Source organism: Balaenoptera physalus, assembly GCF_965194825.1.
Source record: "Balaenoptera physalus genome assembly, chromosome: 10".
Classification (NCBI taxonomy): domain Eukaryota; kingdom Metazoa; phylum Chordata; class Mammalia; order Artiodactyla; family Balaenopteridae; genus Balaenoptera; species Balaenoptera physalus.
The window spans coordinates 74,894,753-74,915,297 of NC_138889.1; the positions used below are offsets into that span (position 1 = coordinate 74,894,753).

Consider the following 20,545-nt stretch of genomic DNA (forward strand, 5'->3'; position numbering starts at 1 on the left):
TGCTTGTTCAGTGTAAGAATTTAGGTGGATGTGACAGAGAACTTCCAGGTTCTGCCTCCAGGACAGGTCACACAGGACTGTGGAACGCTGCTAGTGTTACCGAACCAAACTTGCGTTTGCAAGCAAGGAGAACAGGCGGCTAATGCTCAAAAGACCCAAATTCCTTGCTTGGCGCCTGCAATAAATGCTGCACTTTCCTTCATCCCATGCCAGTGTCAGTAGATTGGCGGTACTGCACGCAGATGAGCGGACCCAAGTTTGGTTCGGTAACGCTATGAGTCTGGCTCCTGTCACGCGTGGGGTTTAGGTGCCTCCCCCAGCAACCTGCTCTGTACCGTGCTCCCCAGGAGAGGTACTGCCTGTGACAGCGGTGGCCCTTCTCTCCCCTCAGCCTGTGGCGACTGTCCAGATCCCATCCCCGAGTGTCAGGAGGGGGAGGCGCTCACCGTGGACAGGAACACCACGGAGCTCTGCTGCCCTCTGTACCAGTGTGGTGAGTCCTGCTGGAGGTGGCGGCCAGGCCCAGAAGGGGCTCCGGGGACCTTCACAGAATCCTCACCCTGGGACCAATGGGAGTTCAACAGGGGGCAACAGGGAGCCCCCAGGTGGCGAGGTCTGGGGAAGCCGTGGGAGGAGGCCCCTCCCGAGGAGGCTGGGCCAGGCCCTGGGAGCTGGATCGCAGGGCTACAGGTTGTCACATAGGCGGCTCTGAGGCTTCCTAAGGAAAGTCCCTGTTCCCTCCATGGAGGCTCCCAGGGGCCAGGGGGAGGCCTGGGTTGAGGGACAAATGCTTAGGCCACTCCCATTCTGTCGGCCTGGATCCACAGTCCTCATTCACTGACTGACCCAAGGCCCCTGCCTCGGGGTCCCTTTCGCCACTGTTACCATAGTACCTGCACGAGGCTGCATTTTGAAGCCTCTGAAGCTCTTTTATTTTACAATGATAAATAAAAGTGAGCCCTTTCTGATATTTTTACAGGACATAACACCTGTAGGTAGGATGTACCTTAACATAGTACTGTATACTGTGTACAGTGTACTGTACCTTAATTGTACCTAATAAGCATAGTACAGCCAGCATCGTGGACTTTAAGCAAACCTAATGGATGAAAATTAACAAAATGTTTAAATTTCAATATGACTTAATTTACAAAAATTCCTTTCCATACTGACTGTAGGAAAGATGTGAGGTAGACTGCACTGGCACAGAGCAGTGTAGGGCGGGGCCTCCTCCAGGATACCCCAAGGGCAACCCCGACTGGTTCAATGTCAAGAGCCAACTTTGAAACAATGTAGGCTCCCACTGAGAGTTCCCCAAAAGGCTTGGCCATACCCGACCAAGTAGCTCCACCTGGGGGCTCAGAGGCCGCTTGTCACAAAGTGTTTACACAGCTCATCTGAGCAGAGGATCAGCGTCCTTCCTCTCCAGCCTCTCTCCTCATCTCTCCTCCTCAGCCTCCCTCTCCCTGTTTCTCAGAAAGTACTCCTGTAACATGGAGTGAGTACAGGCATATGGAGTCAGTCAGGGTTTTGAGCCCTAGCCATTTACTAGCTGTGTGGCCTGGGGCAATGTACAACCTCTCTGAGCCAAGGTTCCTCATTTGTGTAATGGTGATAATAGTATGTACCTCGAGGGGCTGTTGTGAAGGTTAGAGATAATATATGTAAAGTGTGTGCTGTGTACATAGTACCTTAATATAACAGTGCTTGGCATACGGTAGGTGCTCAATAAACAGAGGCCATCGATATTATTACCTTGTCCCAGTCTTCATTATACTTTTCTTACAAAAGCACTATCTAAGCCTTGTAGAAAGTATAGAATCCAAGTAAATACAAGAAAATGAAAACACTATTTTCCTACCTCCCAGACATTTTATTGTCAGTATCCTCCAATTCAGTACAGATCCTTCTAGATATTCTCCCCCTTTAGGTAAGTATGTTTTACCAAAATGAGGTCATACTGTACATGCTCTTTTTTAGCCAGGTATTTTCAGTTAATGATGTTTACCTTTCATGTTAATAACGTTTTCAAGTCATAGAGTACCAATCCATGGTTTTTCTGGTCTGTTCAATCCAGGATCCCATCCAGATCCACACATTAACATTATGTCTCTTAAATGTCTTTTAATGTAGCACATGTTCCTTCTTCTGTATGATGCTAAATTGTAGAGTTTGGGCTATGGGCCTGCAGAAGGTCTCATGTTCTGGGTTTATCTGGTTGCTTCCTCTTGCAACCATTTACCTTGCTCTTCTGTCCACTGTGCTTCCTGTAAACTGGAAGTTAGATCCAAGACTTGGTGGCTTCAAATTAAAAATCTTTGGCTACACTGTCCTCGAGCTTCATAGGACATCACACCAGGAGACGCGTACTCTGTGGTTGAGCCAGTATGACCGAGGTTCACGTAGGCCCTGGATTACGGTGGCAGCTGTCTGATCTGTCCATCTTACATTTACAAATTTCCTCTTTCAACCAGAAAGTAACCCATTATTTGGACATTATACAAATGCCCTTCTCCCCTCTACCTCTTATGTTTTTGAAACACCGATTAATACTCCTTACCTGTGCCAATAATTTTTTTTTGTAAATCAGATAAGTTTTACAATCTTTCACCTTCAGCGTTGACCCTGGCACCTCCTCTCTTGACCAAAAAGTTGTGTCCAGGGATTCCTCGCTCCTTGCCTTGGTCTCTCAATAAATGAGAATGGCTGAGGAATCCTAAACTAAGAGGGGACTGGCTGGAGAAGGGAAGTGTGAGCCCTAGAGTGTAGCATCTGCTGAAGCAGAGCAGGCTCCAGGTGGGCTACAAGAGGATGACGTCTCCACAGCGTAGGAGGAGTTGTGTTCTTCTTAGAGAGAAACTGTCCCATCAGCGGAGCTTCACCTGGTCACCCGCTCCCCTCTGACCACTACTCTCAGGGTGACACAGCATCCAAGGGAGGGAGGCCCAGCCAAGTGAATTTAAGGTTCTGACACTGTCAGGTCGCTAGTGCCTCCCAGGGCAGAACGAGGGCCTCCTGATGTAGTTCTACGGGGAGACTTCAGGAGCCCAGTCTTCTCCCCTGGACCCCAGGGAGTGTCTGAGGACACTGGGGGGACCTCGGAGGAGCTAGGAGGTACCCCCTCCTTAGCCAGTGTGTTTCTGAGTATTCCTGCTCCAAGGTGTCTGTGGCTGACGTGTCCCCTGCCTCCCCGCCCACGCAGTGTGTGAGAGCTTCCGCTGTCCCCACATGCAGTGTGGCATGGGCACTGCCCTGGTGGAGGTGTGGAGCCCAGACCGCTGCTGCCCCTACAAGTCCTGTGGTAAGTCCCCACACAGGGACACCCCTCCCCAAAGGCGGAGATCCAGGCCCCTGGGGGGAGGGGGGAGCCGGGCCACCACTGTCCACTTGGCTCAGATTCGACCCCTCCAGAGTCACCAGAAGGAAGCCACCAAAATGACCCTCCCGCTGCACCCGCTCCCTGAGTGCTGAACATTCTTTGTCTCCCCCGGATAAAAGAAGGAAAAAAACAACTTCCCTGTTCCAAAAAGGAACTTCTCCACCTTAAAAAGTCTTTATTGCAACCATCCGATAGTAAATATGATTTTGTTCAAATTCACCTCAAATCCTTTTGAGAAGCAGGCAGGGAGTGGCAGTGATCAGTAATGAACACCTGCGAGCTTTATATAAAAATGTTTTTCAGGGACTCCCCTGGCAGTCCAGTGGTTAGGAGGACTTTGCCTTCCAATGCAGGAGGTGCAGGTTCAGTCCCTGGTCGGGGAGCTAAGATCCCACATGCCTCGGGGCCAAAAAACCAAAACATAAAACCGAAGCAATATTGTAACAAATTCAATAAAGACTTTAAAAATGGTCCACATCAAAAAAATCTTTTTATAAAGATGTTTTTCGAAAAAGAGTTGAGAAACTCTGTTTCGCATCTGGATATTTTGCTTGCTTTTTCTGGGCCTCACTGGAATGTAAACTTCACGAGGGCAGGAATTTTAGTCTGTTTTATCCATGGCTTTGTCCCCAGAACAGAGAAAAATCTCGGCATATAGGCACTTAAAACTATTTGCTGCATGAATGGGTGACTCCGAAGTGTGTTTCACAGCCACTGTGACCTTGACTTCTCCTCCTCCTGAAGCTAGAACTGGTGGAGCCCTTAAGTTAGTCAGCAGTGCCTCGGCAATCAGCTCCCTTGTGGCTTAGAACTGGACCTGCTCACGGGTGAAGGCTTGGAGTAGAGCTCACCTTGCTGAGCATATATATTTGGGAAATGCAGATGGTCAGAAATTCCACCCTTGCCTTGTTCCTTCCTGGAGAGGCCCCATTCTGCTCTAGAATGTGCTCCGGAGTACGGGGTGATGGAAGGGAACCTGGTATTGATCCATCTACCTGTTTATCCTCCCTGCACATTCTATGTGGAGCTCGGCATTTGGACCCATCACGCCCCACCTGCCCAACCAGGGGAACTGCAGCCCCCATGCGGGATGGAGGGCAGCTAGAGGAGGAGCTGCACCTGCAGTGAGGGGTCTGGGAGGCTCAGGGGGACTCCCACCTGGACACCTCTGGTGAGGTGGGTCCTGTCCCCTCCTGTTTTTCAGAGTGTGACTGCGACACAATCCCAGTGCCCCGGTGCCGTCTGGTATGAAGACCCTGCTCCTCCCCACTCCCCCTGGTCTGCCTCCCCCTTTTTCTTTCCTTCTCTTTCCCTTCTCTTGGAGACCCTATTCCTTTAATCTAGTGCAATGAGCCTTGAATTGCAAGTCAGCATTCTCATCCCAAGCTCTGCTGTCTGGGCACAGTGCCCTCGCTTGTAAAGTGGGCCTGATCATGCTTCAGAGTTGTGGTGAGGATTAAGTACTACGATGATGCTGGTGATGATGCTGGTGGTGATGATGCTGGTGGTGATGGTGCGGGTGGTGGGGATGGTGGGAATGATGATGATGGTGTTGATGTAATGGTGATGGTGGGGATGGTGTGGTGGTGGTGAAGAAGATGCTGCTTCTGCTGCTGGTGGAGATGGCAGGGATGATGATGATGATGATGATGTAATGGTGATGGTGGGGATGGTGTGGTGGTGGTGAAGAAGATGCTGCTTCTGCTGCTGGTGGGGATGGCAGGGATGATGTTGATGGTGATACTCATGACGGTAGCTAATGTTTACCGAGAGCTAAGTATATGCCAGGAACTTTCTTATGTCTATTATCATATTAATTCTCACGACAGACCAACGAGATTGCGTCTATGATTATCTCAATTATACAAACAAGAAAACTAAGGTTAAGGTCATGTAGCTAGTCAATCACAGAGCCAGGATTGCAACCAGGATATCTGACTCCAGAGAACATGCCCTTAACCACCAGGCTGCATGGCCACTGAAAATACTTTAAGAAATGGAAAGTTATGCTTAAAGTTATGTTTTCTACATGATTTTTTGGATAATAAGTATTCCCCCTTTCCCACCTAGCCCACATTTTCCCTCATTTTGTCCCCCATCCCATCCTCTTCTCCTTTTAACTGGTGAGAAGGAAGGGAAGTGTATGAGCCAAGCAGGGCCCTGGGCCGGCAGCCATGCAGGGGGCCCTCGCTGATGTGGCCAGTGGGTGGTCAGAATGACAGGAGAGTCCTGAGGCCCGGGAGAGGACACTGGGCAGCGCTCCCCAGCGGGGAGGATCGGGAGCCACATGGGCATCCTCAAGGGAGGGTGACTGAGCTCACAGGGTGCCAAGGGCCCCCCTGGCTAACAGGCCTGCCAACCCCTCCCCGCCGCCGACTCCCGCCCACTGCAAGGAGACGACTGACAAGAGAGGGCCCCAGGTGGCAGGCTGCTCCCGACGGCGGGGCTGGGTCTCCTCACCCGGGGTGCTGATGGCCTCTGTCCACCCAGGGGGAGAAGTCCCAGCTGGACGAGGCGTTCATGCACAGCGCGGGGAACGTGTGTGGCTGCACCAAATACGAGTGTGGTGAGTGGGGAGGGGGACCCCGGGAGGTCGAGCCAGCTGGGTGAGCCAGGGGTGGGCCAGCCGGCCTGGGGCCAGTGTGGGCGCTGGGCTCTTGGTGACTGTCGCCGCCTTGCTTGCCCATCCAGTGAAGGCCCCCGTGTGTCTGAGCCGTGAGCTGGGGGTGATGCAGCCGGGCCAGACGGTGGTGAAGGTCTCCGCAGAAGGCGTGTGCCACACATCACACTGCACCACAGTGCTTGACCCTCTTACCAGTTTCTACCAGATCAACACCACCTCCGTGCTGTGTGACGTCCACTGCGAGGCGGTAGGGGGCAGCGGCGCAGGACGGGGTGTGCGGGGCCAGGGGGAGCTGGCCTGTAGACCCTTGGTGCTCTGGGAATCAGAGGAGCCCTTCAAGCTCCACCAAGCTCTTTGGATGAGTCTAGAGAGTGGGCATTGGGGGGACCTCTGAGACCTCTGTGGAAAGTGCTGAGGCCAGCAGAGGAACAGCAAGAGTGAAGGCCTGGCAAGGGTGAGCATTTGACAGAGAAAACTCACGTTTATTAAGCACCTACTTATGCCTGGCAAGGTCCCTATCTTCTTGGTTTGTGTGTTTGTACTGCTACCCTTTGTTGAGTGCTTCTATTGATACGTGCCCAGTACTTAGGACAGTGACTGGCTTCTATTAAGGGCTAAATAAGTATGAGTTGAATAAAAGGGATTGGAATTATTCCCATTTTTCAGATGAGAAAACTGAGGTTTAGGGAAGTCCAGCCATTTGTCAAAATTGTCACAGGAACTGGGGCTCAAACTAAAGTCTATCTGGAATCAAAACTGCCATCCTTAATTACCAGCAAGGCCATCTCTTTGTCCACTGGGGCTGGGTTTAGGACCTGCTGTCTACCCTTATATCTACCCTGAGCCTCAGGGTAGATATAAGGATGACCTTCCTGCCTGAGATACAAGGAGGCTGGGAATTTCCTTTCTGAGCATCTACAGGGGGCCTTTCTCTGGGTTCTGGGCTCAGGGACAAGCAGACAGTGGGAGAGGCGGGAGGGTGGAGGTGGGTGTGTGGCTGAGGCCCCTCACGTCTCTCCCTGTCCTGCAGAACCAGGAGTATGAGCACCCGAGGGACCTGGTGGCCTGCTGCGGCTCCTGCAGGAACGTGTCCTGCGTCTTCACTTTCCCCAATGGCACCACCTCCCTGTTCTTGGTATGCAGTCCCTTAACTGCACATCCAAGGAGGGGACACCTAGGACCAGGGCCCAGGGCTGGGAACAGATGGGGTCCTGGGCAGTGCCAGGTCCTGGGCTGCACCTGTCTTCGGAACTGTGCCCTATCGGTTCACTAGGGCCATCGGCCGCAGGTCCCCATCGGCTACCTCTGTGCCCTCTAGCCCGGGGCATCCTGGATCGCAGACTGCACCCGCCACCACTGCAGCAGCACACCCCTGGGCGCCGTGCTCGTCCGCTCGCCCATCAGCTGCCCACCACTCAACGAGACCGAGTGTGCCAAGGTCAGTGCCGGCCGCCTCCCCCGCAGCGTGGCCTGAAGCCGGGCGCAGCAGCTGTCTTAGTGGTGGTGGCGGGTAGGGGCAGGGGTGTCTTGTGGTGTGGGGAGCTGTGGAAGGAGATCTTCCCTGGAGCCTGGACCTGCCCTGCCACCCCAACTCCACATCTCTCCATGTATCTTTGCTCTGACCACATCGCCCCACATCCTCACGCATCACACCACATCCTCACACATCACAGGGCCATGCCCAGATGCACGCAGACATACACTGTCCCATGTTCTAGGCACACTCACATACACACCAACATGGGCAGTCAGCCGCTCACAGGCACCACACACTCCACGGGGACGTTAACACCTCGGCAAGCCAGTACACATACCATGCGCTGTCACACGCCAAGGCACCCTTGCACGCACACACCGCGCAGACGCACAGTTCAGTCCTGCGATGGGCTAACAGGGGTTCAGCACTAGCATGGACAGCTGTCACTACGGGCACACCTCAAGGAAAATGATTTCCTGGAGGGTTTGGGGTTATTGTTGAATTATTAGAGTTCTTGCCATTAATATTGGGCATTTAAAGATTTCTGGTCTCACTTAGAAAACAATTACACACATCCAAGCATTCTCTCCACACAGACACACACATGCAAAATCACACATGTACACACATGTATGTGCTCACAAAACCACACACATATACTTAGACCCACGCTCACACATGCACACACACAGACACACACATTTATTTACAAAGAACTGTCACATCCATCGTTTTATCAGTTTCACAGCAGAGGAGGAGGGCTATCAGGAATCATTGCCCCACTTTAGAGATGGGAAAACTAAGTCCAGAGGAAAGGGGTAGCTTATCCAGGGCTGAGATAGAGCCCAGGCCACTGACCCAAGTGGGTCAATCCCTAACCCCTCCCCTCCCTGACCCTCTGTGCAGGAAACACTAAGGCGGACGACAGTACTGGGTGGGGGCGTGCATAAGGAGAGCTGCCACTGGAAAAACAGGAGGCCCTGGCGCCCTGCACCATCTTTACCCAGCCTCCAGCCTCACTGGGGGCTGAGGCAGCCTCAGTGCCAGTGTCCCGACCAATTGGGTTAGCCCCTGTGGCTCTCAATGGCCAGCTCAGGGGCCCCTTCCCCCTCTGGCCAGGGCCTGATGGACAATGGGGCCTGGAACTCCTGCCCTGGAGCATCATGGGAGGAAAGGAGTCTAGACTCTAGCAGTCTTTTTGCCTCTTGCTGGGATCTTGGCTCCTGGCCTAGGATGTGGTCTCCTACCCACCTCTCCTCCTCTCCCTCTAGGCTGGGGGCTCGGTGGTACCGTCCTTGGAAGGATGCTGCAGGACATGTGAGTGAGCATGGCGGAGGCCAGGGGTGAGGGGCTCTGGTTGGGGGGACAAGATGTCATGTTGGGGCTCAGAGGGCCAGGTTCCTGACCTGGCGCCTCCGGTGGTGGCTCTTCAGGGGTGAGTAGTTGAAGGGATAACACCCCCGCCATGGGGCTCATGGTACAGACACAGATCTGCAGGTGGGCAGGGGCCATGCTCACATCCCTGTCCCAACAAAAGGCCTCTGCTCCTGTTGGAGACGGGACATTGGGACGTTGGGTCCAGGAGGTCAGTAACTGACCAGCTACTCTGCCACCTCCTGCCCTGCCATGACCTCCAGCCGAGATGCCCCCCACATTAATTCTCCCTGTGGTCAGGAGCCTTGTCATGGAGGTGCCTTCAGGCCCATGAGCTCCCAGACCGAGTCTGAATGAGAGCTCGGTGCGTCTGTCCTCACCCCTGGCCCCTGGAACCTGCAGCCCCAACTGCGTGTGCGTGCATGCTCCAATCAGCCTTAGGACCTTTGCCCACATGCCTCCCATCCCCCAGGGCCCTCAACCTTTCCTTGGAGGGATGTAGAATTTTGGACCCTTTTATGTCCACTTCACATATTCCAAGGAAACTGGGCTCAGTGCCTCATTGGCTGATCTCTGACCAACAACTCAATGTTCCCTGAATGTCCCGTGTGCTCCCTGTGACCCGTGTCCCTCTCCCCAGGTTCCCCGGGGACCCTGTTTCCCGTGGTCCCCGTTAGCCCCGCCTCTCCTCCACGGGTTAGTGTCCACTGCCACCCAGGTACTCCTCTCGGAAGCCCGCGGGACTGGAGGCGTGTAGCCGCGTTGCTATTTCTGCCAATGTCCCTTCTGCTAGGTGGTCCTGAGCTCTGGGGGTGGGGGAGGGGAGTGCGGTGCCCCTGCTCCCTGCCTCTGGCAAAGGCCGTAGGGCCAGCAGTGCATGCTGGATAGCACGCTGCACCCCTGGGCTTGCATGGGAATGCTTCAGCAGTGCCCGCTCTCTTGGTGCCCAATGCCCACCAGTGCCCAATGCCACCACTGCTTTGCTACCGCTGGTTACTCAGCTGGTCTCAGTCCAGGACCCTGAGGCCATGGCCAGGACAGCTCTCAGTTCTCCTGTCTCCTGGGAGCAGAGAGGGAGGAAAAAGTGAACTTAGCTCTGGCCAGGAGACCTCCAGCCGGTGTGGTCGGAAACCTACTTGGTGAAACCCAGAGGCCAGAACAGGGGATTCCACCCCATTTCCCACAGGCACCCCGGGGTCACAGAGGGAGTCTATGCATCTGGCAAATATTTATTTAGCACCAATACGCCAGGCCCTGTTCTAGGCACTGTAGACACAGCATAAATGACACAGCCCCATAGGGCTGACGTTCTAATGGGAGAGACAGAATAGCAAGTGAAATTACAATAAGATGGATGCATCTGGTTTTATGGCGGCTGAAACTTATGCAATTGGTTGGGGGGGGCTTCATTAAGAAAAAGAACACAAACTTACAAATCCATACCGAGGTATGAAAGTGAAGGTTTATTTAGAACGAGAGAACTCACAACAAATTGTGGAAGGAGGCTGTGCAAAGGAAGACCCTAAAGCTTACATGTCAAGAACATCATTACAAGTGTGTCTCTTGGGAAGGTGACAGTGCCCTGGATAGAAATAAGGAAGGGAGGGGTCAGGGAGGGAGGGTGGGTGGAGGGAGGATGTTGTAGTTTCAAGAAGAAGATCAGGAAAGGCCTTGGTGAGGAAATACTTGAGCAGGTGAGGGTGTAAATGAGCCATGTGATTGGTTGTCTTTGGGAGGCGAGGTCCAGGCAGAAGAAACTGCGCGCTTATCAATTTCCATCTCTGTAACAGCTGTGTGAGGTGGGTGACTCCTGGCCCTGGCCTGTTTGATAGCTATGGAAACCGAGTGATCCTGCTATGTGCAAGCATCGGGCTAGGGACTGGGGTTTCCATTCACTCAGGCAATTGCGGGATCTTAATGCTTGAACTGAAGCTCAGAGAGGGGAGAGGACACATCCAGGGTCGCCAATGGATTAGAGACAGGCTTTGGGGCTGGGGTGGGCAGGCAGCTTGCCTTGTCCCCAAATCCTCGTCTTCCCTAGCCCAGAGTCCCCAGGCCGTCCCTGGCATCCTTCCCTGTTTCACCCATCTCCCCTGCCTTGTCACCTTCACCTCCTTCCAGGGCACTGAGTTAAAAGGGAGGGGCTCTAATGCATGGGCACTAACGCTGGTGGAGGGACCCTCCAGCATGACACTAACTGCCCCAGTCTGGCCCAGCCTGCTGCCCCGGGAGCACTACTCAGCCGCAGCTGCCTCACCCACCCTGTCCCCCCAGGTAAAGAGGATGGACGCTCTTGCAAGAAGGTGACTATCCGCATGACCATCCGCAAGAATGAATGCAGGAGCAACACCCCTGTGCGTGGCCCCAGCAAGGCGGTGGGGGGGGCGGGGTGCAGCCGAAGATGGGGATGGGGGGTCTTTGGGGGATGGAAGCCACACAGGCTGCCTCACTGGCCTACCCGTCTCCAGGTGAACCTAGTGTCCTGCGATGGGAGGTGTCCGTCCGCCAGCATCTACAACTACAACATCAACACCTACGCCCGCTTCTGCAAGTGCTGCCGCGAGGTGGGCCTGCAGCGGCGTTCTGTGCAGCTCTTCTGTGCCACCAACGCCACCTGGGTGCCGTACATAGTGCAGGAGCCCACTGACTGTGCCTGCCAGTGGTCCTGAGGCCTGGGGGCTGGGGCGGGCTGGACCACTTTTTGCTTCCAGCTGGCCCAGTGTAGGGTGGGTGGGGGACACTAAAGGTGTGGAGAGCTGGTACGTGCTGAGCATGGAATGGCGGGCAGAGACACAGAGAGTGACTGGTACGGGCCACACCAGCCCATCCTGGCTCCCTCTCTGGGCTCCCCCTCCTCCACATATGGGAGAGTGCCACAACCTGGGGCTCAGGGAACTCAGCTCTGTCCCTGGCTTGAGGTCTGGGAAGGGCCGTAGGTCAGGGGCATTAGCCCCTGCATATCCATGACTCTGGCTGCAGTGCTTTGGTAGAGGGGGTAAGAGCTTTCCTGAGAAGCCGGGACCAGGGCTGGACCCAAGACCCAGTGGAGGGGCCAGATGTGGTGGCCCATTCTCTTTCTCGGCCCTTTTGACCACGGAAGAACCGCAGACTCAGTAAAAGGAAAGGGGGCTTAAATTGAAACATCCAGGTCTGTGTATCTCTGCCCAGGAGGACTTCCCAGAAGCAAAGAGGGTGGGTTCCCAGGTGACGTGCTCTCACCAATGTCTGTGAGGTCAGGTCCGGAGACTGGGGAGTAGACTCAGTGACCTTCAAGCCCCCTGTAGCCCCAAGAGGGATGCCCTGGTATTCTGTTATTGACCTTGTAATTCAGGAAAGGATTTAGAAGAGCAGGGCCATGCCTGCTCCATACCCACCCCCACTCCCATCCCTCAAAACCGGCCTCGCCGGCAGGTGGGCTGGCTCTGGTGAGGTGTGGTGGATGAGTTGTGCTGGACCCTCCTCAGTGAGGGTCCGACTCATCCCCATGTGGGTGGACAGCCCACCCCTCTGAGGGCCCTATGGTGTTTAATGATACCTTCAGCTTGCAAGGCAGACCCTGGCTTTACAATGTGCCTCTTCTCCAAGAACATAGCAGAGTTGGTCTCTGGAGGGGCCCGAGTGTGAGTTTTGTGGCTCAGCCAATTCCCAGCTTTCTACTTCATGGGCCTGTCCGGCAGGAGAGCAATAGTCAGTGGAAAATGCAGGCCCTGTGCATGTGCAGCCGCCTCTGAGCATTTCTCAGAGCCTTGTCTCTGAACCAGAGTGTCCTTCCTAAAGCCAGCCTAGGGCCCCCTCCACACCCCACCCTGTAGCCCTCCTACCCTACATACCACTTTGTGCTGCTGGGTCCAAAGGGAATGAACATGAGGTTGTTCAGACGCCAGCGCTGCCCTGTATGTCTGGAGATGTGTGGCTGCCCTGGTACCCCTGGGATTGGGGTTGGGGCCCTGTGCCAGGATGGCCCCCAGCTGTTCTTGCAGCCTCTTTGTTCCTGTATCTGTGTTCTGTTTATATATCCAATAAACCACAGGAAGACATCAGACCTCTGAGCATCTCTGAAGGTGTCAGGTTTGCTTTGAATCTGAAGGAATTTCAGCTGTGAAGACAAAATCCTATTTTATGTCCGTGGAGGTCACCCTGACTTCTCTTGCCCCACCCGTGCCCAGCACTGTGCGCCACTCAGAGCAGGTCCTCCATGGGCATCTGCTGATTGGAATTGAACTGATAGGAGGCTGGCTCCTAGAGGAGGGGTGGGGAGAAGGAAGAGGACTTTGGGAGCTGGAAAGCTGGCAGCCAGGTGAGGGGCCTGAGGAGTGGTCTGAGCTCTGTGGGGCCAGGGACCGATGCCTCTCACACAAGATGTGGAGGGGTCAGGCCCTGAGAGTACGCTTCATGTTGGCCTCTCAACATTTCTGTATTTATTTCCCTGTTCTCTCATAGAGATCAGTAAGCTTTGCAGCTACTGTTGATTGTACTAAGGTTAGGGAGAATCCAGGGATCAGGTTGTTAGTGACGCTTCAACTTTAAAGTACTGTTGGCACATCTGAGGGGCAAATGGGAGAATGCTTTCCTGGCTTGTCCCATTTGGGAAGGAATAGGAGAGGGGCGGCCTGAGGTAGCACCTGCCAATAAGAGGGGGATACTCCTAGGGCCTGGTTCAATGTTTGGATGCAAGGGCTCCACTCAGCCTGGAGGGGTAGAGCATTTCCTGTGAAGCTAACACTTGGAAAGCTTAGTTTTTATTTCACAAATATGTGTCTCCCCTCATGGTATATCTGTCTGCTAACATGAGCCCTGGGACTTTTCCTAATGAAAAGAAAGCTTTACAGCCTCTTAAGAAACACACTTCTAGATAAGCAGTGGATCAAAGAATAAATCAGAGTAGAAATTAGACAATATTATGATCCTCATGATTATGAAATTACAACACGTTAAACTTGTGAGATGCAGCTAAAGAAGTACTTAGAGGGACATTTATAGCCTTAAATGCATACTTTGTACTTCTTAATTTCCTATCATTATAGCCAGAGATGGGGTGGGGCAAAGCTTCTCCATCACTGATGATAATTAAAGGCTTGTAATCAGTCATTTTCTCAGCACAACACACTCCCTAAGTCACATGTCAGTAGCTTTCAGAGAGAGTTTTGAATCCTGAGTTCAACAGAACATGACTTTAAACCAGGCTTTAAAACCAGCCTGATTTAAAATACTAATTCTATCATACAGCAAGATGTTTAGATTAAGACAAAGGTGGCTCTTTAGCCATTGCTGGAACCCCAGTGTTCCTGGCTGTTCAGCCCTCACCTCACTACTACTCCCATCTGTTTACATTCACATATAAGCAGGCAGACTTTTAACAGGACCACTCCTTGTTAGCTGTTGTGTAAACAGGCAGAGGGCACCAGCTCAAGCCAGCCAGTCTCAGCCTAAATGTCTTCCTGCAGTCTTAGTTGGAAGGGTGGCCTCAGACTTTCAGAGGCCTGTTCTTCATAGCCTATCTATAACTGGTGACCCAGCTTTGGTGACTTGGCCCTCTTGGCTCCAGTTGGCAGCAGTTTCCAGGCTTCCTGCTCCACCTTCACTATATACTCACAGGTGGCCACAGATTCTGATGATCACACCAACTGCTGGAATCACAGTGTTCGTAGGTTTCCAACCCCCACCCAGGAGCCCCCTCCTGCCTGCTTCTCCTGGAAGTCAACCTCACACACCAACCCTTTGGCTAAAACTCCCAGTCCTGTTCCCCTAGCTTCTTCCTGGGGAACCAGCTCTTTTGGGCTAAGACACTAGTGAAAGTAACAAGAAGCAAATCACCAACCAGCATGCTACCCTGCTCTGCACTGAGGGAAAATAGGAGAGGATGAGGATTTTAAACCTAAATCAGTGTTGCCCAATTGCCCTCAAAAAGCCAGTACCCATAGTGTTGATATGAGTGTTCACTGATACAATGTTGATTTACATTAAAAATACATACACCCTTTGACTAAGCCATCCTATTTTTAGGCAGCTGTGGTAGGCTGAACTACAGACCTCCAAAAATGTCCACATATTAGTACCAGGAACCTCTGAATATGTCCCTTACATGGTAAAAGGGGCTTTGCAGATGTGATTAGGTTCAGGATCTTGTGGTGGGGAGATGACCCTGGATTATCCAGGTGGGCCCAATGTAATCACAGGAGTATTTGTAAGAGTGAGGCAGGAGGATCAGCATCAGAGAGAGGAAATGTGATGACAGAAGCTGAGGCTGAAGTTTGTGGTAATTTGTTACAGCAACAGGAAACTAATAGAGCATCTAAAGAAATAATTCGTACAAAGAGGCATGTGCCAGGATGTTTATTGCAACATTGTCTTAAGTTAAAATATATTGGTGGGACTTCCCTGGTGGCGCAGTGGTTAAGACTCCATGCTCCCAATGCAGGGGACCTGGGTTCGATCCCTGGTCAGGGAACTAGGTCCCACATGCATGCCACAACTAAGAGTTTGCATGCCACAACTAAGGAGCCTGCCTGCCGCAACTAAGACCCGGCACAACCAAATAAAAAAAAATAAATAAATATTAAAAAAAAAATATATATATATATATATATATATATATAGGTAACAACTTTAAATGCCAATCAGTAGGGAATGATTAAATAACCTGGTACAGCCACATCGTAGAATATTATATAGCCCTTTTGTAAACTGATACAGTGAGCTCTCCAGGATATGTTAAATGAAGAAAGGAAATTGTGGGTCAGTTCCCATAGGATGACCTGCTTCCTTTATGCTTCTATGTGGGGACACACACACACACACACACACACACCCATTATATCCCTCTCATTCCCTTGAAGGGTTTTCAGGACTGAGGAGGCCCTTCCTGGCTGTTTGGGCCGGCTGGTTCAATGGCAACATTGGTCTTGGAACAGCCTGTTTGGTTCTGAGGGTCCCAAAAGCTGTCGCTGTGTACAGAAGGATGAAGTGATCACCCCAGAATAGACTCAAGGCATATCTATAGCATCTTCCCCATCCTTTGTTTCCTACCCACTCTCTGCACATGACTTAAAGCTTGAGGGAACCCTGGAGGCCACACACCAGACAGGTAAGGAAACAGAAGCCTAGGACCCAGCCGCTCAGAAAGCTGGTAGCCAAGCTGGGCGGCTGCCCAGTCTGCAGCCCCCTGTGACGTATTTGCCAACACGAGGGGTTTTGAGCCCCAGAACTATCCCATTTTCCGTGCTTCAGGCTCAAGTTCCCGCCCTGATTTTCTGGGCTTAATCCTCTTCCTGTGGAAATCAATAAGGACATTGTGATGGAATGATTCACGTTCAAGGTCAGGCCAGAGCAAATTGGAGGCGACATGCTGATTTTACTGCCCTCAGTTAGAGGAGAGCCAATCCTGCTCACAGACCCCTTAACCCTTTCTTCGCCACTCCTGTCGCTGTGTCAGCACCTGCCCGGCCCGGCTTCAGCCTTCTCCTCCAGGCCTAGGTCTCCAGGGTCTGTTTGTCCATGTGTGGCCCTGCCTTTTACATCTCCCCAAGGCTCTGACCCCACAGGCCTTGGAGCGTCACGCACTTGTCGTGGTGGTTTGGGGAAGGCAGATGGCAATCACAGTACTGAATCAAACAGGAACAACTTCAAGGTGAAGGTTAAACGCTGCCTGTGTAAGTTCACTGGCCATGTCCTGCCCCAGGAAATCTCCTCAGAGCAGAGTGTCTCCTCCTTCCAATCTTGTTTTCAGAGTTCCAGGTCCCCTCTTCCCTGATTTCTTGGGTTGTCCAACATGGGGTGATGTAGGAGCAGGAGGACCAAATTCCTTTCTTTCTTTTTTTTTTTTTTTTTTCATGCACAGCAACTCAGATCTTTTCTGTGGCTGAAACATGATAATTTATTTCTCCCTCCTACTATTAAAAAAGAAAAGTAGGTGTTCCTGAGTAGCTGGAACCTTGCGTCCAAAATGATTCAGACACCCTGGCTCCTCTGTCTGGAGGGTCCACCATCTTCAGCACGAGCCTTCCAAAAGTGCCATGCTCCTCTGCAGCAAGCCAGCCCCGGAGAAGTGCAGGAAGCATGCACTGCAGGTTTTGGGGATCAGGACTGAAAGTGGCCGGCTCTCTTCCACTTGCATCCCACTGGCCAGAACTCATGTACGTGGCCACACCTAACTGCAAAGGAGGCTGGGAAATGTAGTCCAGCTGCGTGCCTGGGAAGAAGAGGAGACAGTTCTGGTGGACAATGTCTTCTCGGTGAGGAAGCAGAGATAGTGTGGACAACGCTAAGGAGTTTGGCTGAGAAAACAGAAGAGAGATAGGGCATGAGGTCAAGGGAAGGTTTGTTTGTTTGCTGGTTTGAGGAAGGCAGTGACTTGACCATATGTCCTGGAAGGAGCCAGTGGAGAGAGAAGTAGGGTTTTGCTAGGAGAGAGATCAAGGGTCTCAGAGATACCATGGCTGGCATGAGGAGGGACAGTGATGGATAAAGGTGCCTCTGGCTGGATAGACCCTGCCCTAGATCTCTATTCATCTCTGTCTCCCCAGTGTCTAACACAGGGCACTGAAAACTGAGAATGAAATGCCTTTATTTTTTTTAATTAAAAAAAATTTTTTAGAACATGCCTTTAAACATGAAAGCAAGGGGGCCCAGGCAGCAAGCAGTTAAAGGGTATGGGGTGGGCAGAGTGGGGGGCCAGGTGCCCCCCACATACCGTGGCTGTGCCAGTTAATCCCCTGCAGCAGGCAGGAAGCCTGCGCAGCTGTCTTTCCCAAGCTGGAACTGTACCCCAACCCGGCCCTTTGCCCAGAGGTCCTGGCAACCCAGGGACTGGGGTGGGGTTCTGGGGGAAGATGGGTGGGCAACATGGAGGGTAACTGGTCCAGCCCCTGCACCCCTGGAGAACTTGTTCTCCAGAGCCGAGCATTCTCTAGGCTTGCTGCTCAGCCTGCTCTCACCATGAAGCCCCACCTCCCTCTGGGCCAGTGTCGTCCCCAGGCAGCTCAAACCCAAACTCAGTCCCTGTTCCTCCTGCACTGTGTCTGTTCCTGCCTCTGCATGGCCTGTGGCCTGTGCCTCACCTGGAATGTCCTTTTCCTCCCTCTCCCTAGGCAGTTCTTGCCTACCCTTTAGACCAGCCCTGGCTCCCACCCTCACCGCAAAACCCCAGCCCACAGGATCCTTCTCTTTGGCCGTTAGCACCGTCCTCCACCCCCAGCCCTACGTTCTGCCTCTCTGGGGTGTCCCATGCCAGCCTGGGTCTACGCTGTGCTCAGGGAAGCAAGATACAGGCCAGGCTCCAGCACTCACTCATTATTCACCCATATCTCACTGACAACCCAGGAGGAAACTAAGGTTCAGAGAAGTTAAGCAACTGCACAGCTAGAGAGTGAGGGAGTCAGGACTTGAGCCCAAGCTTGCTTAACTCCAGAGCCCACACTCATACTTTCCTTTTCCACCCAGGAGGAGCAGGAACATGAAGGGGATTGCTGGGTGCCTGGTAGCTAGTATTCTGGCCCCTTCTCCTCCAGTAGGCCAGAGGGGACAGTGGAAAGAGGGCTCTAGTCTCTCTTCAGCTAGTTACCAGTTATAGGAACATTGGCACATTTCAAGCTTCAGTCCCTCATTGTGAAGAGGGGTGACAGGTTCTGCATCTTAGGGTTGGCATGAGGGTCAAATGAGATCATGGATGGGAACGGGCTGGACAACTGCAGAGGCTGTGGCTGTGTGTGAGGCTGCCTGGCTGAGCCAGCTGTGCCCAGGACAGGAGAAAAGAAGGGGCCAAGAGTCCAACCCAGCCCCAGTCCACCCTTCATGCAGGGGCTCTGGGGCTCACTGCTAAGCCTCTGCCTCTGCTGGGCCCCAGACCACTGTGCATCCAGCCTCCACTCTACCTGAACCCGACCACCATATCCAGATTGTTGGAGCTGAAGATGGAGCAGGATGCAGTGAAGAGCCTGGATTATGGGCTCAGGCTCTGTCTCTGAACAGCTGTGTGATTTATTCTCTCCAAATCTCAGTTTCCTCGTCACTAAAATGGGAGAATCTGGCCAAGTGATGGTGAGAATGTTTATCGATAAAGCCCCTGGCCTATAGTAGACGTTTAATGAATGGAGCTACTATTACCACTATGGACAGAACCTTAAAGATCATCTTAAAATTCCACATTTTCAGGAGCAGGAAATAGATCCTAGAGAGGCAGTGACCTACCCAAGCCCTCACTGCAAAGTGAGCAGCAGTGGAGGAAGCAGCAGACTCCAAACCCAGTGCTCCTTTCATTGCATCCTCCAGGGAGTCTTCCCTGAGCTCCAACCCAGGCCGGGCCTCACTGCTCTGCCCTCATGGTCTCCACTGTCTGAGTCACCTGCTGGGCCTTCCACAAGATTTGTCTCCTTCTGAGACAGGACCCGAGCCTCTTACTCCTGCTCTAGCCTCCCCAGCAGTAACTGTCACAAGGCTGGGTCCTCTGCAAGGTGTTCAGGTCCAACCAGGGACATTCCTGGGACTTGGCTGAGCTGGGTGACATCAATTCCCAGGATGGAGGGGAGAGAGAAGTAAGAGAGGGAAGGGTTAAAGGCTTGGCAGCTGGGGAGGGCAGCCTGCAGACGGCCCAGCCCAGCACTGGGAGGCCTGCACCATTCCATTCCTTTGCAGATCAGTTACACCCAGCTGTCTCCCTCCCCACCGCCAGTGCCCCTCGGATTAGGCGGGAAAGGATCCCCGGCCTGCAGCCTGCACACGGCCCATGGGGAACAGCGCCTGCAGCCCACGCCTCTGCGACAGCTGCTGAGTGTCAGGCAAGAACATAGATCAGCAGGATCCTGGCAGAGGTGCCCCCAGCCCGGGCCCTGCCCCCAACATGTGCAGGAGGGGCCGCCTGAGGAGGAAGGGGGTCTGTAAGGGATTTGGGAGGTACAGGGAAGGGACTGCTCCCAAAAATATCTCCTCTGCCCATATGTCACTGTGCCTCAAATTCCACCATTAGACATCTTAGAAACTTTGGGTCTTCCAAAGACACCAGTTAAAAACTACATTCCATGGAGTAGCTGGCATTCTTATGCACTGCTTGATGGAAATATCTTGATAAATTTTATGAAAATTTTATTAGACAAAGTATGAAGTCCTTCAAAAATGTCTATTCCTTTGTCTCAGTGTTTCCACTGAAACTTTAACTTAAAGAAGAATTTAACTTAAATAGTTTATAATGTGGAAAAAATATTGTGGGCTGTAGTTTCGATATTAAAAAAGCCATATGAAACGTCAAAGAAAAGTTTTAAACTAGAAAATTCTGTACCTGTATTGAAAAACAGGGAACAATTCCATCGATAGTCCAGATATATGAAATTTCTGGAAGCTATGAAGCAAATGGGGGATAGCACAGTGTATAGGTTGGACAGACTGCCTGGGTTCCAATCATGGTTGCTTCACTTACTAGTTCTGTGACTTTGGCAAGTTACTGAACCTCTCTGAACTTCAGCTTCCTCAACTGTAAAATTGGAATAATAATTATAATAGTTGTGAGAATTATGCAAAGGTTAAGAGTTCATATGTGGGAGACATCTTTGTGATCCTTTCATAAGAAGAACCAGTGTCACCCAATGAATGAACGGTTGTGGTATGTCCCCACCTCCCACCTACATGGTTGCTGAGGAACCCCACAGGGTACCAAATCTAATTAATCTTGACTTTTATTATAAATATTATCAGTCAGTTAAAA

General features: G+C 52.3%; 1 protein-coding gene across 2 annotated transcripts in view; it reads left to right on the forward strand.

Moving 5' to 3' along the window:
• The window catches only part of OTOG (otogelin), a 93,685-nt gene extending 74,156 nt beyond the window's left edge, over positions 1–19,529 (forward strand). The window contains exons 32-42 of one of the 2 annotated variants that reach the window (XM_082476944.1): positions 392–493; positions 3,203–3,301; positions 4,584–4,624; positions 5,870–5,945; positions 6,071–6,249; positions 7,033–7,137; positions 7,321–7,440; positions 8,751–8,796; positions 9,494–9,571; positions 11,128–11,207; positions 11,322–19,529. In XM_082476944.1, the coding sequence (XP_082333070.1) occupies positions 392–493; positions 3,203–3,301; positions 4,584–4,624; positions 5,870–5,945; positions 6,071–6,249; positions 7,033–7,137; positions 7,321–7,440; positions 8,751–8,796; positions 9,494–9,571; positions 11,128–11,207; positions 11,322–11,522 (1,127 nt within the window). In that variant the 3' untranslated portion in view covers positions 11,523–19,529. The remainder of the gene's footprint in view (positions 1–391; positions 494–3,202; positions 3,302–4,583; positions 4,625–5,869; positions 5,946–6,070; positions 6,250–7,032; positions 7,138–7,320; positions 7,441–8,750; positions 8,797–9,493; positions 9,572–11,127; positions 11,208–11,321) is intronic. The other variant, XM_082476945.1, reaches the window with a different exon arrangement.
• Positions 19,530–20,545: the final 1,016 nt, after the last annotated feature.